The 25,099-nt window shown below is 33.2% G+C and overlaps 1 protein-coding gene across 2 annotated transcripts in view; it reads right to left on the bottom strand.

Annotated features, from left to right (window-relative positions):
- Window positions 1-25,099, bottom strand: part of LOC131146373 (DENN domain and WD repeat-containing protein SCD1) — a 119,955-nt gene that overhangs the window by 24,310 nt on the left and 70,546 nt on the right. For both annotated transcript variants that reach the window (XM_058095960.1, XM_058095959.1), the window contains exons 20-29: window positions 15,436-15,493; window positions 15,192-15,275; window positions 13,206-13,470; window positions 12,922-13,121; window positions 6,055-6,119; window positions 5,787-5,910; window positions 4,823-5,004; window positions 4,666-4,737; window positions 4,407-4,567; window positions 4,231-4,272 (exon numbers count right to left, since the gene is read on the bottom strand). In XM_058095960.1, coding sequence (XP_057951943.1) covers window positions 4,231-4,272; window positions 4,407-4,567; window positions 4,666-4,737; window positions 4,823-5,004; window positions 5,787-5,910; window positions 6,055-6,119; window positions 12,922-13,121; window positions 13,206-13,470; window positions 15,192-15,275; window positions 15,436-15,493 — 1,253 coding nt within the window. The remainder of the gene's footprint in view (window positions 1-4,230; window positions 4,273-4,406; window positions 4,568-4,665; window positions 4,738-4,822; window positions 5,005-5,786; window positions 5,911-6,054; window positions 6,120-12,921; window positions 13,122-13,205; window positions 13,471-15,191; window positions 15,276-15,435; window positions 15,494-25,099) is intronic.

The raw sequence follows: 25,099 nt of genomic DNA, 5'->3' as shown, positions 1-25,099 counted from the left end.
ACTTGCTAGAGTGGGTGATGCAGGGTCTATACCTGTGGTTATAGAAGGTTTTCGAAGTATGGTACGTTTATACCTGCACCAAAGTACTGTTCGGCAGAGGAGACGACACGGTTGTTTTTCATGAATATTGTGAAATATTGGGGTGTTCCCCAAGGCATTGTTAGTGACCGAGACTCTAGACTCACCGTCAACTTCTAGACAAAACGTTTCAGAATCCTCGAGTCAAAACTTGAAATCTCTTTGAGTTACCATCCACAGACAAACAGAAAGACAGACGAAGAGATTCAATGGGCTACTAGAAGAGTACTTGCGCCATTTTGTCAATGTTAACCAGAACTACTTGATGTGGCTCATTTCTATTTCAACGCCCAAACGAGCTCCACAACCAACAAGAGCCCTTTTGAGCTTGTTACAGGCCAGCAGTCGCTGTTACCTCACATAATGGATGAGCCGTACAGAGGAAAGAGTCCCAAAGTGTACATCTTCACCAGAGAATGGAGATAGAATGCAGAAATTTCCCGAGCCTATCTGGAGAAAGCTTCTAAGTGGATGAAGAAGTGGGCAGATCAGGGGAGAAGACCGCTGCATTTCAACGTTGGTAACTTGGTGCTTGTTAAGCTTTTGATACTAGGTGTCACAGGCCGACTATTTTCACAACTTTGTAAAAGGACCGAGCAGCGCTCGCTAAACACACAATGTTAACGGAGGTGCTGTCAATGAATTGCGTTTCTTCAATGTTTACAGCTTGCTTGCCACTGCTTTCATAATTGCTTACTGCTTCCACTGTTATCTGATTGAATGCTAATGAAAGTGTTTCGTGGATGAATTGTGGTAAACAGAAGGCTGGCTAACTAAGCAAGAGTGCTTTAGCTAGCGCCGCACGGGCCTTTCACAAAGGTGTGAAAATAGTCGGCCTGTGACAGTGCGCTATGTGGCCTATGTTGCAAGTGTGCAAACTATCTGAGTCGTCCCTCCCTTATCTTCTATTCTACAGGAGCTACACCTAACTTACTGTGAATATGTTCATTTTTTAATTTATCTTTCAATGTTATACCAATCATCCATCTAAGAATTTTCATCTCAACAACTTTCACTTTTTGGATATGTTGTTTCTTAGTTGCCCAACATCCTGATCCATATAGCATAGCTTGTCTTATAGCCATCCTATAAAACTTTACTTTTAATATTAAGGGTGTTCTACAATCACAAAGCATAATTGAAACACTTCTCCATTTTATCCAACCTGCTTTAACTTTATGCATTACATCCTCTCCAATTCCTCATTCAGCTTGCATAATAGATCCAAGGTATTGAAATCTATAGGTGCTATTTATTTCTACATCAACAAGTTTAACTTTGTCTCCAATATTCCTCCTACTATTATTGAAATTATATTTCATATATTCTATCTTATTTCTACTTATTCTAAAGTCTTTAGATTCTAAAGTTTCTCTCCATAATTCTAGTTTAGCCTCTATTCCGCCCCTAGTTTCATTGATCAATACAATATCATCTGTAAACAACATACACCATGGAACCTCATTTTGGAAATTCTTAGTAAGTTGATCCATCACTAAGGTAAAAAGATAAGGATTCAAAGCAGATCCTTGATGTACACCTATTTTGATAGGAAATTCTCTAGTCTCTCCATCTATAATCCTTACACTAGTCATTACATCATCGATTCATCGTACATATCCTTAATGACATCAATATACCTACTACATACACCATTTCTTTTTCTTTTTTTCTAAAACCCACCATAGAACTTCTCTAGGTATCCTATCATACGCTTTCTCTAAATCAATAAATACCATATGCAAATCCCTTTTCTTTTTTCTAAACTTTTCCATTAATCTTCTTAAAAGATATATAGCTTCTGTTCTTAGGCATAAAACCAAATTGATTTTCTGAAATATTCGTTTTTAGCCTTAATCTTTGTTCAACTACCCTTTCCCACTGTTTCATCGTATGACTCATAAGTTTAATTCCATGATAGTTATTACAATTCTGATTATCTCCTTTATTTTCTTACATAGGTATTAAAGTGCTTTTCCTACATTCATTTGGCATTTTCTTAATTTTTATAATTGTGTTAAATAAATTAGTTAACCATATAATTCCATTATCACCTAAGTATTTCCAAACTTCAATTGGGATGTTATGCTTTCCCAAAACAAACGAAAAGTGAGGGAATGAATCAAGGAAAATTAATAAATAAATAAAAAAGGCTTTATGTTGTTTATGGGAAGGAATCAAGAAAAAAAAATGAATTTTTGGTGATTATCAACAATTTAAAAAATTAATAGTTCACACATATTCTTTCAAATTAAAACTAAAAAATAATTTACCTAGAAAAATGATAATAAATGAACAAACTACCAAAAAACCCAACCAATCTTAACAACACAATGAAACATGAGTGCCACCTCATTAGCCAATAAGTGTTCTGCCCCTCCTCAGCAGCAGAACACTATACCCCTCAATGCGTGAAAAATGGTTTTGTGAAGGCAACATAACACCTAAAGTTCTTATTTCTCTTGTTTCTACAGTGCCAAACTAATGTAGACAAGGAATGGAAGGTAATGATGTAGAAATAGAAGCAATAAAAAAAGAAATGTTGTTATGGGGGTTTTAAGCTAGTCGGGTTTATCAGGATATGACAGGCCTATATCAAGTGGATTGATGGATTCAGATCGATTTGCTAGATTCATGAGGTGACTTCATAGATGCAGCAATGATTCACTTGTAAGAACTGAATCGATTTGGTGTGGAACTGACATGAAGCGTATGAATCAAATCAAGAATTGTAAGATTCTAACCGTGTTTATGCCAGAAATGGGGATTCTTGGTAACAAAGCCAATAGATATATTTTGTGATAATCAAGCTGCAATTTATATTTGCTAGAAATCCAGTTTTTCATTAGAGGATAAAGCACATTGAAGTTGACTGTCATTTTGTAAGCGATGCTGTGTTGAAAAAGGTTGTGAGTACTGGAGACTCCCTGTGTGGAATATATGGATCAGTTAGGTGATGTTTTCTTAAAACCTTTATTTAAGGCTGCCTTGTCTAATGGTTGTAAAAATCTGGGGTTAGGTGATATTTATACACCTCCAGATCAAGGGGGAGAGTTAGAAGAAACTACATAGTTTTAGTAATTAGGTTGTGTTGTGTGAGTGGGAGTATTCTTCTCTTTTATGTCTTTTATTCTTATTAATACGTAAGAGGGCAAAGCTAGAGCTGTGTATGAGGCTCCAGGAAACTGCTGCCTCTTTTTTCTCTTGATTTCTTCTTCATTTCTTTTCGTTTTCTCTTCTTCTCTGCTCCATCCCAACCTTTACAACAGGCTTATCTCTAGATCATAATTTTCTAAGTTCCAACTTAAGAGCAGGAAATACATTCACATAATCAAATAAGACCAAAGTAAACCTAAAAACAAGAATAAAATTGACAAAAATCTATATCCACACGCAAACTTCAAGGTCAAAACACCATAACATTGTGAATGCCCCAACATATGGAGCTTCTAGGCTTTTCAAACTCAAGGATACTAGAGCCAGATAGACTCAACCATAGCACATAAAGCGTGGGACTTGTGCCCGATCCAACAAAGGAACCTAAATTGGTTTTGAAATTCTTAAGGACAGTGGCATTCGTCAAACTCCAGCACGAGGCCCAAACAGTGCACATCCTCCATTCAAGATCATTAATCCTTACAAATTAGATATGTCACCAAAAACCCTTGTGCAATGCATTTTAATTCATGGTTTCAGCTAAATCTCACCAAGCTCAAAGCCTCTGTTTGAGCAGACACCTATCTCAGTCTTTCTCCTATACATGTGGGGGAACAAGTAAGTCCCAAACTGGGATAACCTAGTGACAAAGAGTGTAAAATTCATTCGACTGCTTACTCTTTAGCTAAATGACGTTCTACAATTGGTTGCTTTTGAATAAGTAAGCACCATTATTCACAGCCATCTCTGATAGCCCAGTCAATCTTGATCATAATGCAAAAATTATACAATGGTCCTTAACCATCAATGCATCAAAAATTAAAATTGAGCCACACAACAATATTGTAACACATCATTAAACATGTTTCAAACCATGTGGAGACATTTGTTGGTGCACAAAAGCTGTCAGGATAAATAACTATATTTCACAAACAAAAAATGTGGCAAATTAACCACACAAATTAGAAGATTTATGCATGTAACTACAGCTCTTACCCTCCTCATTTTCCCAGAACCTGAGTAGCCCGTTTGTCGAACCTGAAAAAGACATCATAATCCAGAATGTGATATATACAAATTCTAACAGTTCATTTTGCCACTGACAACGAAACAATTGCTAAAAAATACAGATATTATAATGGAACATGGAAGATATACCACTGATGACTGACCTGTTATTATTCCTCTGTCAGAGATTGAATATTCAACACATAGAACTGGACCATCATGGCAGGCTAAAACAGCATCACATGTTCCTCGAGAAACAGACCACATTCTCGCTGTCCAATCATCGCTACCAGTAATCACAGTGTCTCCAACCATTCGTATTGACCTGCATCATTAATGTCATACACACATGGCTTCTGTAATACCACTTGTAAATCAAACAATGAACTGCAAGAAAAAAAATCCTATCTTCCTTTAGCCTACCGGATCCATTTTGTGTGCCCTAAAAGTTTGTGCATCTGCCGACCAGCACGGATGTCCCAAATGTTTGCAACACTGAAAAAAAAGGCATTCAACAGGTTGATTTTCCTAATGAACAAGTCAGATACAATAATAATAAATTTAACTTTACTTTACGTACGCATCTCTACCACCAGCAGCCAAGATTCCTGTGGAGTCATCATATTCCATGCAAAGAACAGCACTTGAGCAACGACCAACAGTGGCCACACAAGTATCAGTTCTCACATCCCACATCTTGACAGTTCCATCATGTGCAGCAGTAAGGACACGTTCACCAGATAACATGCGCACACAGCTGACCTAAACAGATAAGTACAGATTATTTCACATTTCACATTTCAATAATATATTCAAAATATCTCCTCCACTGATCTCCAAAATTTCTTCACCACTAAAACAGTTGGGTGTTAAGACAAATGTGAACAGTTAAACCTAAAGTTTCCTTTGTTCACATATAATAGCTGACAGCTGTCTCCCTTAATTTTTCTTTAGATCCCACTATCGAACATGAACTAGTTTAATATGCAACAGCCAAGTGCAAAATACAAATAACTTGGCAAAGATTGGTGAAAGATAAAATGATATTTCACAGATCGGTAAAAACTAGGAGTTGCATCTGCTATTCCACAAATTGATTCCATAGCATGTTTAAAATAAAAATAAAAATGACCAAAAGCTCATAGCAGTTAAGGGGAAACTCCTTTACAGTCTCTCTCTCTCTCTAATATTCCTTTTACCCTTGTTAAAGAGACTATCTTAATTTTTATTTCTTTTTTCATCTCAGCAGCAATTAAATTTTAAAATTTTAAAGAGTCAAAATGCTCAAAGCATTTTTTTTTTAAACTACAAAGAGAGAGAAAAAAGGAACTTTTGCACACTCACTCCGAGTTTGGGAACGTGGTATTCGGAGCTTGGATTTGGATTTGTGTGGGCATAAAAGTTAGTATAAATTTGTATTGAGTTTCTAGAAAATCCATACAAATACAAATCCAAGCCCCAAAATCCATACTTCAAAACACTACATGAGAATTCACCAATACTTGGCAAGAAATTCAAGCAAAGATAGAGACAACTGAACAAACCTGTGCATCATGGCCCTTAAGCTCTTCTAGAAATTGAGATGTCTGCTTATCCCAGACTATGACAGACTGATCATCTGATCCTGACACTACCTTTCCTCGATCAGAACTTATTGCACGCACAGTTCTGCTTGCAAGGCAATAGGATAGTGAATTGAAGACGAAGGTGTCAGAGTAGCTAGAGGAATTTTGGCAGAAAAGAAAGCAGGGAAGAGTAATTTGATCAATTCAAATATGTAATAATGAGAATGGGGAGACTGCAGTTCAATACTTTGTGTGCCCTTTCAAGGTTGCTCTAAGTTCAGAACCACGGAGACTAGGATCCCAAATCTTAACCTGCACAAAAGTAAAATAAATTAACATAAACATCAGCTATCTGGAACATTAACTAGAGAACTCAAAAGTGCTCCTTCTGGGATGTTTATTTACATGGGTTGGACTTTCAAACACAATAAAGGGTCATGGAAGCAGGTCAGTTATTCTAGATGTGATAGAAATTTCAAACATAAAATTCTCATGGAATGAAAATGAATCACATCACTTAGCTACATAAGGTCAGTTACTCTAATGGCAATGGGTGGAAACATATGATCCAGTTTATATAATTGACAATGGTGATAACGAAATACATTATACCAAATTAAAATGCCAGACAGCCACAGAAACGTTTCGAATCTTATTTGATAGCAAAAAAGGATCTATTAATGAAACGAATAATTATAAAGAATGGAGGATTAGAAATCCTTAAGGAAAACTGAAAACTAACAAAGAACAAAGAAGCACAGTTACATTAAAGCTACCTTCCAATCTCTTTAGACATCAGACAGCTATAAACCCTTAAAAATCCCAAAAGAATGTGCCCAAAAAGAGAAGTAAAAATTGATTTTCTCCCAGAGTAGAGAAGGAGGGGTCTTCTTATCTCTGAAAAGTCTGTCATTCCTTTCAATCCACGCCACCCACAGCACTGAAAAAACTCTGCAGACCCAAAAATTCCTCCCTGTTTTATTCTTTCCAATACCCCAAAAATTTTAACATTAAAAAATCAAAGATAGATTCCGGAGCCAACAACTCTTCTCTGAAAAATGAAAACAGATTATTACAATGTAAGAAATAGATGGCTAGAAGTCCATAGTTGTCAAATCGAGATTCGAATCATGAATCAAAATTCCAGTTTTGGGAATTGGAATTGAGAATTGAATCGAATTGTAAGATTTAGTACAAATTTTTAAAATCAATTCTAAATGACATGCATATATTGATATACAAACAGCAAGAAAAATAGTAAAATGCATTTAAATTTTGACAAAAAAAAAAAAAATTCATATTTCATGTGTATGCTTTCCCTAAATCAATGAGAAGTAACCCCCCGTTAGGTTTGCGGAACGAAATTAAAGTAGGAAAGGAATTAAGGGAGGAATGAAATGAAGGTAGGAATGGAATTGCAGAATGCAATTACTGCGTTTGGTTAGTAACATGGAATGACTGTAGGAACCTATTTTCAATTTCTTTCCAACATTTAATATTCTTCATGGCTTCCATAATGGAATAAAAAATAAGTCTTTTTTTTTTTATTATTGAAAATCCCTCGTACATAATTATTTAATTTAGTATTATTATTTTTATTTCATAATAGTGATTTTTATAGTTTTAAAATTATTTTTTATTGTTATTATTATTTTTTATTTTCATACTAATTAATATCCTTAAGATAATAGTTATTATTTCTCCTTTTCATTATTATTATGGTTTTTTTGTTGTTATTATCTTATAGTAATAATTATTATTGCCATCGTAATTTTTATTAGCTTTTATTTTTTTTCATTATTTTTGTAATAATTATTGTCCTTAAAATAGTAATAAAATTATTATTTTTGAACTTTTGATTACTATTTTCCATAATTATTAATTTTGCACTTTTTATTATTATTTTCCCTTTTTTTATTACTATTTTATAGTAATAAATATTACTATTAGATTTTTATCATTGTTATTGTAATTATTATTAGTTGTTACTGTTTTTATAATAATAATAATAATTAGCATTATTTTTTATTTTTGTTTTTGTTTGATTATTAGTTTTTTTATCATTTTCATAATAGTGATTATTATTAGTGTAATTTTTATAGTTTATTGTTGTTATTACTATTTTTTATTATTTTTATAATAATTATTATCCTTAAAATAATTATTATTAGTTTTTCCTCTTTTAGTATTATTGTTCTTGGTGTTATTGTTTTACAATAATAAATATTATTCTTATCACAGTTATGATTAATTGTTATTATTTTTTATTATATAATAATTATCATCCTTAAAAGAATACTTATTATTATTTTGTCCTGTTTTATTATTTGTAATGTTCTTGTTGTTATTATTAATTTAATTGTAACAAGTATTATTATTAGTTATTATTGTTATTGTAATTATTATTAGTTGTTATTGTTTTTATAATAATAATAAAAATTAGTATTATTATTTATTTTTATTTTGTTATTACTATTTTTTATTATTTTCATAATAGTGATTATTGTTAGTGTAATTATTATTGTTTATTGTTGTTATTACCATTTTTACTATCGTTTTATAATAATTATTATCCTTAAAATAATAATAATTATTTTTTTTGCCTTTTAATATTGTTATTGCTCTTGTTGTTATCATTATTTTACAATAATAAATATTATTTTTAATGTAGTTATTATTAGATGTTATTTTTTATTATATTTATAATAATAATTATTATTTTGGTCTTTTTGTTATTAATATTGTCTTTGTTATTATAATACTTATCATTATTGCAATTATCATTAGTTGTTATTATTTTGTATTATAATAGTATAAAATAATTAGTATAGCATTTGTTGTTGTTTTTAGAAATTTTTTTATTGTAAAATGAGTTTGATTCCATGGAGTGAAAATCAATTACAGCCTATCTGAACTGGAATCATGATTCCTTCATTCGCAGGAATTGTAATATGGCCAGAATATGATTTCATTCTTAATTTTGCAAGCCACACGTAAGAATGTGATTCCATTCTTGAGATTTGATTCCATTCCAGGCCTGATTCTGCAAACCAAACGAGGGTTAAGAGAATAAGTTAGGAAATATTAATAGAAGAATGAACTTTACCTTGTTTAAAGGACGGAATCAAGAATAAAAAGTTGAGCTTTTGGTGTTTATCAACAATAAAAAATATATACATTTCATGCATGTTTTTCTTATATTAAAAAAAAAAAACCCAAAAAATGATAATAATTGAACAAACCACTAAAAAATCAAGCTCTAAACCTTAAAAATACAACGAAACTGGAGTACCACCCTAGTCAGTGAGTGTTCTGTTGCTTCTTCCCAATGGCAGGACACTATACTCCTCCCTGGAGTGAAGAAGAATTTGTGAAGACAACGTCAGACCTAAAGTTCTATTTTCTCCTATTTTTTAGCACAAAACTGACATAGACAAAGAATGCAAGGTAATTGTGTAAAAATAAAAGCAATAAAAATGAAAGAAATGCTGTTTTGGGGGTTTCAAGCTAGTAGGGTTTGTCAGGATATGATAGGGCCAGAATCATGTGAATCAATAGATTCAGATCGAATTGTTAGATTCATGATGGTGAATCGATAGATTCACAATGATTCAGTTGTTTTAGCTTCGTAGTAAGATTCAAATTGATTTGAAGTAGAAGTGATATGAATCATGTGAATCGAATTATGAATCATAAGATTCTAACGACTATGGCTAGAACTCTCATTTGAACCACTGCACCGCATACAAATATCTGGGCTAAGAACTCTCATTCGTATTAATCTTGCTGAGTATGAGAGTCCTAACAAAAGCCTGGACTTTAAATGGAACCTTTGCTTTCCACACAACTTTGTTTAATAAGAAAGGTCTATGATTTGTGGACTTAGTAAGATTTGAGAAAAAGGACTTTGAAGATAAGAACCCAAAGTATCCCCAATACAAAGCCTTGTGTCCACCTGCAAATTTGGCAAGAAAGAATCCAACATGCTCAGAAAATGAGTTAACTCATCAACCTCTCTCTCATGAGGACTCCTAAAAAATTAAAATCTCAAGAAAAAGAACCCCCCTCTTTGAAATTGGTCCCCCATGGACAGGGGAAAGCCTAAACAAGCGTGGCACCAAAAACTCCAACAAAGAATCATCAACCAAAGTAGCCTCCAAGAAGCAAATTTTGTCCCCATTCCCGACTTTGAAACAAGTGAAAGGAAAGAAAGGACAAGCTAATGTGAAACAAACTTCCACATACTTGCATGAGTAACATTGCCACTTCCTTCTGAATCCCATCCATTCCTTTGCAACCCATATTTACTTTTGTTACTTTATGCCATAAGGAATTAGGTTTTAAAGGGTCCATAACCATTTTCCAATTAAAAAAATGTTTTTAGAACCACATTACCAAGACCCAGGCCCCCCTTCAGACTTAGGCTTCCTAACAACAACCCAACTAAACAGGTGATCCCTTTTATTCTTCCCACTACCAGACCATAAAGAAATCCCTCATAATCTTTTCCAATTTCCTAGCCACCCCTAGGTGGTAATTTAAAAAGATAAAGGTAATAAATGGTAATGTTGGCTAGGGAAGCACTAATAAGCGTAATTATCCCTCTTAATAAGAGAAAAGTCTTCTTCCAACCTTCCAATCTATTGCCCACTCTTTCTATCAAAGGATTCCAAAAAGCATCAGACAGAACCCCAAGAGGAAGACCAAGATAAGAGAAAGGCCAACAAAAGAATACACAACCTGCTAAAGATTTAAGATTCTCAAAATCTCTACTTCTGCCTATCTAGCAGAGAAAGATGGAGAGATGGCTGTCAAGGTCTTAAATTTCGATCTCGACTCAAATTTCGAAGCTCCAAAAGTACAGAAATTTCGATTTCGATTTGGAAAAATAACGGAAATCAGTAATAAAGCATGGAATTCTTTGTGAAACTTTAGAAATGGTTAACAAACATAATAATGTAAGTTTTAGGACTAATATATTACAAGTTAAATACATCTATGTTGTGTATGAGGTGGAAAAGTTGTAATAGAGTATGTGTATTAAACATATTTGTAAGATAACGTACAGTAAAATATTTAGCTCATACAAATAAAATTTATAAATAATTTAAATATTATTTATTATACAAATAATGATAATTTAGACAAATGGTTAAAAAAAAATGCTGCTGTAAAGTTTATTTTTTCATATAATTTCAAAAGCATTTGTAATAATATTTTGTTTCGACAAAAATAAATAAAATGAAATTAAAAGAGAAATTTCCCTTCACTCCCAAATCTCTTTATGAATTCCAAGGAAATTTCATTGTATAATTAAAATTTCAACAAGTTTTACTAAAATTTTGAGATTTCGATAAATTTCGGGATGATTCGTTGAGCTTTCGATGGAAATTATGCAAGACGGATATCGACTGCCATTTCGATTTCGAGGGTGATGGAAACCGGAAATTTCCACAATTTTGTGGAAATTTAAGATCATGATGGCTGTAAAGATAGCACAAAGTTCATGCAAAGCAATTGTGAGGGAGAAAAATCTAAAGGAGCAAGGGAAAAAAAGAAAATAAATAAATAAAATCAATGAAGAGACGGAGTGAGGGTAGCATTTCTTCCAAGTTTAAAGGAAATAAAAATTTCAATTACTTCAGTTTTTGGGAGAAGAGAGGATTTAGTTCTGTTTGTTTCAACTTGGTAAATTCTGTAGGTAGCCATTTTCTTGTTTAAGTCTCTGGCAATTTGTTTAAGTGTGTGTGTGACTGTCAGTGTCATCAGAGATCATATGCTCTGTATCATAGAACAAAAACACCAATATAAGACTTTATATACTTGAATATGAGCAGCTGGTAGACAAATTATCTCTCCACAATCAAATTCTATATCCTATGGTTTTAAACAGTGACTACAACCCTTACTTAATATGGATTTTGGGGTCCTAACACCGTTACACATTGCTAAAGCAGTGCAATAAAAATCAAACTATAGTAGCTTTTATGGACTGCTTACAGTTAATTAACGGCTCCCACTACATTCATTATAGGACTGCTACAGCCACCACAAGGCTGTTAAGAAAAAAATTATTTTTCTAAGTTTTATATTTTTTCTCATTTTCTCTTATTTTTTCCTTTCATAAATCAATCCCAATCAGCTACATGAATGGGATTATAATGAGTACGGTACAACAACAACAACAACAAATTAAGCCTTAAGTCCCACTAGGTGGGTCAGCTACATGAATCCTTTTCCACCAATTTACGCAATCATGGACAATTTCCTTTGACATTATTATGAGTATGGTAATGATACATAATTTTTATTTTATTATCAAGAGATGTATTAATTAACAATTTCATATGAACAATGTTTTGTTAAAAAATAAATTATTCATTTTGATAGTATTAGTAATTAGTTATTTCTTTCCCATATTGTTCAATGTCAATCTTATTCTCTTTTCTAATTATTGTCTTGTTCAAGTTGTTACTTCTTTATTTTTTAATGATAAATTTTATGACTATATTATCATAATACCAAAGCTTATATAATACAATGTAACTTGCTAGTCTAAATTTATTATATTTCTATTACTTCAGCCAATGAAATAATAGAACTTCTATCGCATGTTTATGGGCCTAGTAGACGAATCAAGCATAACATATGAGAAGCTTTGTGTGTTTTGTTTCATTAATTTCTTAATCACTCAAATGATTGGTGAAAAGTTGAAAAGAAAAAATTCTGTCAATTGCATTTTAAAACCAGTGTAAAATTTATAACCCTTACATAAAAATGCTCACCTAAAGAATTAAAATACATAAAACCATGCTTTTGGATCCACCAGTTACTACTAGGCTATGCTACCCACCATCACTATTTAAAACCATGCTTCATCCCCTCCTAAATGCCCACATGAACCCAACAGATATGTTGAAGGAGCTGATAACAGCATGACCAAAGATACCATTCAGATTTTTGCTGCATATGACTTACAACGAAGGGTACATAACTACATAGCATATATCTCTGACCAGATCAGACTCTAAACATGGTCAGTCATACTGCCTAGTGCTAATATTATGCAAATAAGATCCACGGAATACAGATATAAGCAAATATGCTAGCTCACCAAGCAGTCTGTGCTTCCACTGATGAAAAAGCCCGCATCTTCACGGTCACCAACCAGATCCCACACCTCTCTTCTTGTTACACAGTGTAGAGCAGTAACAGCACCACTATGAGCCCTAAGTATGCGAACACTGGTTTGAATTTTTTTCTGACCAGAAGCCAGTAAGTCTTGTTTGCGAGGAGTCCCATTCTCATTTGCAGCTGAACTCAAATGCAGGCGAAGCATAGTAAAAAAATAGTAAACAATGGAATGAAAACAAACCCAGTTAATAACAACATATTTACCTAAATTGCCACTGTCAGAAGTCCATCTACGAACACGACTAAAAGAATTTGTTCTTGATGATGTATCCCTGCTAAACATGCTCTGTACCCAGCTCCTTCCAACACCAGAAGCCTCAGCAGGTTGCTGACTCTCATTTGCAACATCTTGTGAACGTGGAGATGGCAATCCAAAGGATGACATGGACTGAGTGGATTTTACAGAAGAAATTCCCCAGTAACCAATACGTAATTGCTGGATATGTGACAGAAAACCTCTGAGTTTTATCTGAAACAAATCCATGGATGACATGTTTCAGTATAAATTTTAATAAAAAAAATTACAAATATCAATATTTTCAGATGCCAAAAAAAAAAAGCACCTTCTGATCTCCATGCAGAGAGAGAAAGAGGTAGAGAGACGCAAAAAAAAGACCTGAGAATACAAAAATAAATACACATTGCAAATAATGAAAAGGAAGCTGATCTATAGGAGGAAGCTCCCCCAACCCACCCAACAACCCTGTCCACCTTTATTTTCATTTTCTTCCTTCTTTTATATAGCAACTAAATCCACTCCTGTACTTTGGAAATGATTAGGAATATAATGAGGCAATATGGTTGACTTGTTTACTTTAAAAATTATTAAGATAAAGATTTAACTGCCACACTAATGGAGGAAAAGCACTTCAAAACTCATCTACAAAAAAAGTGAGATCTAAAACTGCAGTAATGTTGGAAAGTTTCAAAATTTATCCAGTCAACTCTCCTTGATTATAGGAGAAATTTCTGTAATTATGCAAATAATCTTAGGACACTTGCAACGTAGGCCCTATAGTGCACCTGTGAGGAAGAGTGACTTAGTTACTGTGGGGGGTAGTAGAAGGGGTAGGGGTAGGCCTAAAATAACTTGGGAGGAGATAGTGAGTAAGGATTTAAAATCCTTGAATCTATCAAAAGAAATGGTCCATGATCGCATAAATTGGCAGAAAAGGATTCATATAGCCGACCCCACTTAGTGGGACTAAGACTTGGTTTTGTTATTGTTGTTGTAATCTTAGGAGATATTCTAGGATATATTCTTAGGAGATATTCTAGTAGATTTGTTATCAACTGTCATTCCTTCCTTTTTCTATTCTTTCCTTTTAAATTATCCTTGTAGTCTATAAGACATTCAGATTGTACCTTATTTTACAATAATAAGAAATACTATTTCAATTCTTCTCCACTTCTAGATGGTATCAGAGCCTGGTTTTCTTTTTCTTTCGGCAGTCATAGCCTCTAAAACCTAGGCCTCACTGCCTTAACTCTGTTCAGCCTCCATTATGTCTGAAATTTCTGAAACTGACACCATGGCCAGACCTGAACTCGTGGTCAACACCAAAACTGAAACCAAGGTAGCCCATACCAAACCCCATTCAGTCCAAATCACAAATATCCATCTCAATGAAGCCAACTTCTAGAGATGGTCGTAGTCAGTTCGAATGTGTATCCACGGGAGAGGTGAGATTGGGTACCTTACTGGTGAAACCAAGGCCCCTGGCAGAGCAGACCCATCATATGCTATATGGGATGCTGAAAATTCCATGCTTATGACTTGACTTGTGAAGGCAATGTATGAAGATATTAGTGCTAATTCCATGATTATGACTTGGCTTGTGAATGCAATGTATGAGAATTTATGTGATGGCGCATAAAGTAAATGAAAGGTGCAAATGGTATCCAATAAATGTCATTATGATAAAAGCAGTCACTTTAACATCTAATGTACTCAAACATAACATAATCAATAACAAATTAATATAGTCAATACCATGAATCATCAGTGCTTCAAGACATTGAAATTAAACTGTTCAATGCAATAATAATGCTTATTGTTGCTGTGAGCTAGCATCAATTATCAAGAGCACAAAGGCCAGGCCAATACAGGAACGAATTTCAACTTGTCCCTACAGGAAACAAATATAACAAGCAAGTATCTATATAGGAAGTAGTAACTTAGTAACTTACAAACTGCTTGTAGCCAACGTTGTTCTTCTCTGCTATTGTCTCAATCATGTACCAAGCATCAGTGTCAGAAAGTCCCAACCCAGCCTTCGCAATGACAGAACAAATAGTATAACGTACGAAAGAAACAATAATAATAATAATAATAACAATAATAATAACAACAACACTAACGATAATAACAACAACAACGAAGAAAAAAGGAAGGACTGGAAAACTACAGTATGAAATAAAAATAAAGCACTACCATATGTGATGCCAAAATGACTAGGTGAGTTGTCACCAGAGTTGCAAAATTAGCTGACCTACATGACAATTATACGTCAATGTGAGCACAATTGGCATGCTTTCTTTGTGCAGAAATGATCACAAAACCATTGCTGTTACTTAGAAAAATAAGTGCAGAAATTTTTTAATTTCAAACTATCCAATGTGGCACATACATCGTGGTAAAATACAAAAAATAAAAATCAAAGATAAATGTAAAATAATCAAGACAGAGTGGGAAGTAGGAACTGATACAGAGCAAGAGAGAGGAGGCTTAGAACATTAATTAGGCATGGGGCTACAACCTCCAAGTAAAGTTAGCAGAAAAGTGGGAAGCAGATGTAGAAACGCTGTGGTAGTTTTACCCTTTGTATGTAACTATATTGCTTACCCTCAATCTTTCCTTTATTAATAGTAGAGATATTGTAATTTTTTTTAGATGATATAATATAGATACTATATTCTACTATCTACAGCCATGGCCTGAAATTTCCATGAACTTTTTGAAATATTCGTCGAAATTTCCACTTTCCATCGCCCTCAAAATCGAAATGACAGTCGATTTCCATCTTACAAAATTTTAGTTGAAATTTATCAATCATCTGGAATTCATCATAAACATCTCAAACTTTGAATGACACTTGTTGAAATTTTAACTATGGAATGAAATTTCCTTGCAATTCAAATGTGACATTTTGACAAAAAAGTGAAATTTCTCACTTAATTTATCTTATTTTTTGTATCAAAACAAAATATTATTACATCAGCCTTTTAAATATGAAAAATTAAACTTTGACATTAGCAACAACATTTTATGTAACCATTCATGTCTTAATTATATTTATTTGCATGTAATATTTAATTGATTTAAGAATTTCATTTATGTTAACCGAATATGTTTAATACACATATTATATTCCGAATATGTTTGATACACATAGTAGTTCAACTACTGCACCACACACACAACAAACATGTACTAAATTTAGAACATATTAATCCTAAAACATACATTATTATGTTTATTAACAATTTTTAACATTTCATAAAATAATTCCATACTTCACTATTAATTTCCATAACTTTTCCAAATCAAAATTGAAATTGACAACAAAATCAAAATTTCTGTTGAAATTTCAGTCCTTTTGGATCTTCAAAATTTGAGCTCAAATTGAAATTTAAGATACAGCAATATCAGTCAGATTTCTTAAGGATAGGATTCAGTGCTTGGCTTCCCGTTTGGGGCTTGAGCTTATAGTACAGGCTATTTTTAAGGGTTGCAGTTTTCAAGATGCCATCTGAGACTGGAGTGCTTTATTAAGAACTTTTTTTCCCATCGAGCAAGGACTTCATGTTCTTTTTTGTAACTATTTATTCTGCTTCTCAATAAAGTATTTTCAATTAAAAAATAATAATATATATCAGTTTCATAAACATGAAGGAAATAAAGGAAATAAAGGTAATGATGCCAAAAGACAATCTCTAGCAGGATGGGCAATCTATCATTAAGAAAATGAAGCATAAACATCTTAATCATAAAGACATAATTTAGCAAAAAAAAATTCCCATTCTTCTATCTGCATCCAACATATAATGTGGGACAAGTGGGAGTTTGGTTTTTTATTGTTCCTGTTCGCATGCTCCAGGGTTCTTTTCTGTTAGTTGTTCCTTTTTTGAAATTAGCAAAAGATCATTTTCTTCTATCTGCATACCAGAAAGATTTTTGGAAGAATGATAGTTTGCTTAATCTTCGCGTGCATCAGGGTTATTTTCCTTCTTTTTACTTTTCTGTTTTTTTTGGGTGGGTTTGGGGGGGGGGGGGGGGGGGGGGGGAGGGCGTGGGCGAGGGAGCAGGGGGTGGTCAGGGCAGATGAACAAAAAGGCAGCCAACACTGCAAAGAGCAAGCTGCAACAACACTGAGAATTTAATTTCTAGATTGGCTTTCTTAGGCTAGCCAAACATTTTTCTTTAAAAAAAAAATTTAATCCCTTTTTTGACCAAACAATCAACATTTAAATAGCAACTCAATTTTTTTTTATCACAAATTAAACATATTAAAAGGAGAACAGAAAGAAATAAAACCAAGCGGAGTTAAATGGCAGCTCAGGATTTTCATTGATCTTTAAACATGTCCAATTTTATTTGTAGGCAGTTCTTTCTTTATTCTACTCATTTTAATTAATGGCACAGATCATGCAACAAGAAATTTCCCATTTTTCCAGACAAGTGCAGCACTCTTTTCTTTTTCCTTACTTGATTAGAAATAATTTTTTTTACGAATACATTATCTCAACAATGTAACACTTAATGTGCACATTAAGAGACAAATTATAGAACACAAAATAATAATTCCTTCAAGAGACAAAATGGGTAGGAGAGAAAGCTAGAGAAATTGAAAAATCAGGATTTAAACTTTGGTACATTGATAAAGAGACACAAAAAAATGGGGTGGGTATTATTGTAGATGGAGACCTAAAAGATAATGTAGTAGATGTTAAAAGAATAGGGGATATGATCATTAAAATCAAGATAGTTTTAGGCCTGAAGATGGTGAACTTAATTAGTGCATATGCTCCCAAATAAGCTTAGCAGAAAATCTGAAAAGACAATTTTGGGAAAATATGGATAGTATTTTACAAGGGATATCAATGTCTGAAAGGACATTCATAGGAGCTGATTTGAATGGTCACATTGGCAAGGATAATATAGGATATGTGAGGATACATGGAGGCTATGGATATAGAGATAAAAATGATGCCAGTGACACAATCCTAGATTTTGCCATGTCTTACGATTTGGTTATATTGAATACTTGCTCTATTTAAAGAGAAGAACACTAATACATATCAAAAGTGGGTACAATAAAAGCCAAATAGATTTCTTAACTAAGAAAGGGGACCGTCTATTTTGTAAGTGCACAACATAGAGTCTTAGTATTAGATATACATATAAAAAAATGGAAGAGAATGAGTAGCATAAATCAACACAAGAGGACTAGATGGTGGAACTTGAAGGAAGATAATATAATAAAATTCAAAGATAAAATAAACAAAGAGTGTGATTGGACAGTAGAGGATAAGGTTAATGCAAATACTATTTGGAAAAAAATAGAAAATTCTATTGTAAAGATAGCAAAAGAGATTTTAGGTGAGTCTAAAGGAAGATACTTGGGTGGTAAAGAAAGTTGGTGGTGGGATCAAGGAGTCCAAAAATCCGTTCAGACAAAAAGAAATTGGTATAAAATAGGGTAAAATTGTAGAAATATAGAAAATTTTGAAAAATATAATAAAAAAGCGAGAAAAAAATGCAAAAAAGACTATCAATGAAGCTAAACATAGAGCTTATGATACTTTATATACTAAACTAGATACAAAAGAAGGGGGAAAAGACAACTATAGACTTACAAGAGCTAGAGAAAGAAAATGCAAAGATTTAGGTGAAGTAAAATGTATAAAGGACTAGATTGATAATGTCTTAATTAGAGAAGAAGACATAAAAAAGGGGTGGCAGACATACTTTGATAAGTTGTTTAATGAAAACCAAAATGAAAGATTGAACTTGGAAGCAACAAATGAAGAGAAGATTAAAAATAGGAGACTTATTCGCAAAATTAAAGCCCTTGAAGTTAAGATGGCATTAAAAAAGATGAAAAGGGGGAAATCTATAGGACCAGATAAAATACCGATTGAAGTTTGGAAATGTTTAGGTGATAAAGGAATTATATGGTTAACTAATCTATTCAATAATATTATAGAAACCAAAAAAATGTTAGAAGAATGGAGGAAAAGTACGTTAGTACCTTTGTATAAAAACAAAGACAATATTCAAAACTATAATAACTATCATGGAATTAAGATTATGAGTCATACAATGAAATTATGGGAAGGGGCAATTGAACATAGAATAACATTAGAAACAAAGATTTCAGAAAATCAATTTGCTTTTATGCCTGGGAGATCAACAATAGAAGCTATTTATCTTCTAAGAAGTTTAATGGGAAAGTTTAGGGAAAAGAAGAAGGACTTGCATATGGTTTTTATTGACCTAGAGAAAGCTTATGATAGAGCACCTAGGGAACTACTTTGGTGGGTATTAGAAAAGAAGGGAGTTTGTAGTAGATATATGGAGGCCATTAAAGATATGTATGAATGATAGAGCAGTGACTTGCGTTACGACTATAGGAGGAGATTCTAAAGAATTTCCAATCACAATAGGTGTACATTAAGGTTCTACTTTGAGTCCTTATCTTTTTACTTTCGTAATTGATGAAATTACTTGGAATATCCAAAATGAGAGCCCTTGGTGTATGTGATTTGCAGATGATATCGTGTTGATTGATGATCGTAGGAGCAGAGTGGAATATAAGCTAGAAATTTGGAGTCACATTAGAGTCTAAAAGGTTTAGGATAAGTAGAAATAAGACAGAATATATGAAATGTAATTTCAGTAATGTAAGGAGTAGCAACAGAGAGAAGAATAAACTAGATAATCAAGAGATAAATAGCACTTAGATTTAGATATCGTGCATCAATTATGCAAGGTGAGGGGGGAATTGATGAAGATGTTGTACATAGAATTAAGACAAGTTGGGTAAAATAGAGGAGTGCGTCAGGTGTGTTGTGTGATCATAGAATACCCTTAAAATTAAAGGAAAGTTTTATAAGACGACTATAAGGCTAGCTATGCTTTATGGTTCAGAATGCTCGGCAACTACGAAACAAAATGTGCAAAAAATGAAAGTTGTTGAGATGCGTTTGTTAAGGTGGGTGAGTGGTTTAACATTAAAAGATAAAGTAAGAAAGAGATGTGTTTGTTAAGGTGGATGAGTGGTTTAACATTACAAGATAAAGTAAGAAATGAACATATACACAATAATTTAGGCATAGCATCGGTTGAAAACAAGATAAGTGAACGGGTGACTTAGAAGGTATGGGCATTTGAAATACAGGCCTAGTAGAACACCTATGAAGAGGGGCAAGTTAGTTATAATTTTTAGCATGGAAAGGGATAGGAATAGGCCTAAAATAACTTGGAATGAGATAGTGAGAAAGGATTTAATAGCCTTTAATCTAATAGAGGAAAATGCTTTGGATCGGTTGAATTGGCGGAAAAGGATTCATGTAGCGACCCCACCTAGTAGGACTTAAGGCTTGTTGTTGTTGTTGTTGTTGTGTTGTCAAAATAATTATTCCGACAAGATTACTTCAAAACAATACAAACTGAAAAGACTAGTCTTTAGCTCATTTCACTTCTATTTCCTACCAAATGAAGTTCTTGGTTGGAAAACATGTCAACAAACTAAGGTGTCCAAAATGGGTTTACACTTGGGTAATCCACCAAAGCCTCAAAATACTGTCTTTATTTAACACACATGGTCATGCAGTCATTTAGGTGAATAGGTAAAATACATGTGGAACTTTTTCATGCCATGGTCCACAGAAATGAGAATTCACAATTCTCCATTCAATTTTCCAAATCTAAACTGCCCTGACATTGATCACCACCTTGGGTTGCATGAGGATCTAGAGCTAATAAACAAATGTAGGATTTTCCCCAACTCAAGATGAACTAGTACTTCAATCTAGTTGTTTTGGGTCTGGAGTTGGTGAAACATGGCTCCAATTGCCTTCAATATTCATATTTTGCTGGTACATGACATAATCATGATTTTGACGCCCAGACAACCAAGCTCAAACTGATTTCAGCCTTACAAGCAATCCAACATCAAACAATGAGCAATCAAGGACTTAAATTTCGGTCGAAATGTTGAAATTTCGACTGAAATTTCGAATTTCGAGGGGTCCCGAAAGGAAATTGAGAGACAGATTCGATTTTAAAAAAATTTGACCGAAATTTCGAGCTTTCGGAAAATTTCGAAAATTTCGACTGTTCTTCCAAAATTTCTTGGAAATCATGTGGAAGAAAAAAATAAATAAATTGGAGGGAGGAATTTCAGCACTATTCTGAGTATTCTCAGTTTTTTTTTTTTTGCCTTTTCCCACGTGATTGTGTACGTTGTGAAACCCACGAGCTTATACAGTGAAAAAAAAAATCTCGCAGAGATACTCTGCACTCTGCAAATCCATTATTCAACCAAATAATTCCATTGACCACTACACAAATTATTTCTATAAATTAACATGCATTCGGATACATACCTCAAGCTCAAACTCTCAAAAGCCTTCTTCTTCTTCTTCCATCTTCAAACTTCAAAAAAAAAAACCCCAGATTCCAAATTTCTGCTGCCTCCTGCCTCCACCTTTGAAGTTCGAACTCCGAAAAGCCCTAGCCTTCGAATCCCCTCCTGCCAGCCCTTCGAGCCTCTGCCTCTAGCCTTCGGCTTCACCCTCCACCTCCATCGTTGTTGGCGTCGCACACAGTCGCAGCCAGCCGCAAGAACTCCAGCCTGCAATCTTCCTTTTTGCCGAGGCTCTCGTAGAGCTGCGAGCAAGAAACCGAGAGAAGAGAGACGAGAAATGAGGGATGAGAGTCTGGAGCCTCTGTCGCCCCTCCCTCCACGAGCAGCAGCAGCTCCACAAAATAAAAGGGCTGCCTAAAGGCTGGTTTATATTTTAAATAAGATGTCTTAACTCTTAAGTTTTTTCATTTACTCAAAATCCCCCTTGCCCCCAATATATTTACAGCAATGCCCTCCTCTCCCATTTACTATTTACCCCTTAGTTAATGTTACTAACTTACTAGTTACTACTTACTACTTTACTAGTATACTAAATAATAAGTTAGTATAAATGTATAATAAATAATTAGTTAATAACTAGTAAATTTCATAATTAAATAAAATTAGAATAATTTACTATTATTGTCTTATTATAGTATAAATTAATAAATTATTTCATTTATTTAAATATATTCATTTTAAAAATTTATTACTTAATAATAATTTTCTAAAAATTATCATTAATTTTGTAATTTTAATTTAATAATTTAATATTTCTCTTATTAATTAATTTATCATTATTTAGCATCAAAATATTTTTATTTTAAAATTATAGAGTAACATCCAAATAATTTTTTTTTTTTTTTTTTACAAATTTAGAGTAATTTAACATCTAATGAATATAGCCTAGTAATTAAATAAATTAAAGTACTTATTAGCTTAATATAGTTTAAATTATTTCATTTATTTGACTAATTTAATTTCCATAATTTATTGGTAATTTTGTACATTATCATTAAATTTTGTAAATTTAATTTAATATTTTAATGTTTGTCTTATTTATTGAGATTATATTGATAATAAAACATCTCAAATAATTTTCTTTTAAAATTGTTGACTAATTTAACACCTAATTTTTGATTCATTGTTACCTTGTAGGAAAGTAAAATTATCTACAAAAATGTCTGAAGGATGAAAACAAGATCCAGCATGGGAACATGGATACCCGATGCCCAATGTCAAGAATGGATTTATTTGCAAATACTGCGGAATACAAATGAAAAGTGGTGGTGTAACAAGATTAAAAATGCACCTAGCAAATTACGACCTGCAGCATAATATAAAATTATGCGACAAAGTACCTCCTGAAGTTAAGCAGGAAATGAGAATTGTTTTAGAAAGAAAAACAACAGCTAAGGCCAAAAAAATAGAAAGAATGGATCAAATAAAAAATGAATTGCGTGGGAACTTGATGCAATCACAACAAATTGATGAAGTTGATGATGTTGACGATATTGCATACCCGCTTGACATTTTTTCCTATGAAAGGTCTGCATATCGTCAAGCATTCTATGCTTCAAAACAAACGGAATGGGAAAGAGACCAATCTCGTAGGTTTGCAGGCAGGCAACAAGGAGGCAGTTCAGGGGCTAGTAGTAGTGCAGGGCAACCTCAGATGAGGCGATCTCAAAGTGTGAGAGAGCCAGAAATAGAGCCATATATTTCAAAGCCTTCTCAACATTACAAGTCAGATGCAGCAAAACAAAGAAATTTGAAAAATTTATTCAAAGGAGGTAAAATAAAAGAAGAAATGAATAGGTTGATTTCGAAGTTTTTTATTTATGATAATGTTCCACCTGAGAAGGCAAAATCACCTCATTTTAAAAACATGGTATGGGGTTGCCAATTAGCTGGAACGGGAGTCGATCCACCGACACCCTATGAAATCAGATCAAAATACCTTGATTTAGAGGTAAAAGAAATGGAAGACCACGTACAAGAAGTGAAGAAAAAGTGGGCCACGTATGGCTACACTATAATGTGTGATGGATGGACAGGCCCTACAAAATTATCCATCATAAATTTCATGATTTACTCGAAAGGAAGCACAATTTTTCTAAAGTCGGTAGATGCTTCTGACAAAATAAAAGACCATGAATACATATATTCCTTATTAAAACATGTTGTGCAAGAGGTAGGAAAGCAACATGTTGTCCAAGTGGTGACGGATAATGGTAGTGCCTACAAGAAAGCAGGTCTAAAATTAATGAAAAAATTCAACTTGTATTGGACTCCTTGCGCCGCTCATTGTGTTGATCTCATTTTTGAAGAGATCGGAAAAAGAGAGGCAATAAGCATAGTGATCTTGCAGGGGAGACAGATCACTAATTTTATATATAATCATGGATGGTTACTTGCTAAAATGAGGGAGCATTGTCAAGGGGATATTGTGTGTCCAAGGGCCACACGATTTGCTACAAACTACATTGCACTTGATAGCCTACAAAAAAAAAGAGTAGGTTTAAAATCTCTATTCACGTCTAACGAATAGGCTGAGCATGCTCTTAGTCGAACAAAAATGGGTAGAGAAATTGAAAGTACAGTTCTTAACCATCAATTTTGGGATAGAGTGACAAAAGTTTGTAACATTTATGAGCCTATATATCGAGTATTGCGTATAATTGACAGTGAAGTGTGGCCAACATAAGGAGTTGTATTTGAAGCAATAAGGGTGATGAAAGAGGCCATTGAAATAGGTGCAAGAAGTGCAAGATGGGTTCTCAAAGTCATCAATGACCGGTGGGAAAGAACCCTTGAACATCCTCTTCATGCAGCAGGTATAAAATATTTATAAATTTCAAGAAATTCATATATCAAAATACTTATTACATATTTATATTTTACTTTATTTAATTGGCAGCTTATTTCTTAAATCCAAAATGTCAATACAAAGAAGGTGTTGGGGAAGATCCTTATTTTCTTGATGCAGTTCACAAAGTTTTTAACACCCTTGAGCCACATTCCTCGGGCCTGAATCAAATTGGAAATGAGGTATATTTTTAAAATAAAATTTAAATAAAATAAGTCTTAATCCATGTTTAATTATTCAATAACAATAATTTTTTTAGATTATTATATTTAGAGATGCTAAAAGAAGCTTTGGAGAAGTAGCTGCTTAGGGCAACCATGGCACCTGGTAAGTATTTTTATATAAATGTACAATACAAAGTTACAAACTTCAAGTACAATTTACTAAGTAGTAAATACTAACTTGTGTTCTTAAAACATCTTGCACAGCTGATTGGTGGATGATGTATGGATCAAGTGCTCCAATCCTAAGAAAGCTAGCATTGCGCATTTTGTCACAAATCGCATCTTCATCAGCTTGTGAACGAAATTAGAGCACATTTGCACTCATTCACACAAAGCAAAGAAATAGACTACCCTACAGCAGACTTCAGCAGC

The sequence above is a fragment of the Malania oleifera genome, chromosome 13 (assembly GCF_029873635.1).
Source record: "Malania oleifera isolate guangnan ecotype guangnan chromosome 13, ASM2987363v1, whole genome shotgun sequence".
Lineage (NCBI taxonomy): Eukaryota > Viridiplantae > Streptophyta > Magnoliopsida > Santalales > Ximeniaceae > Malania > Malania oleifera.
Note: the sequence above shows the minus strand (reverse complement) of the source record. Positions and strands in the feature narration are given on the sequence as shown.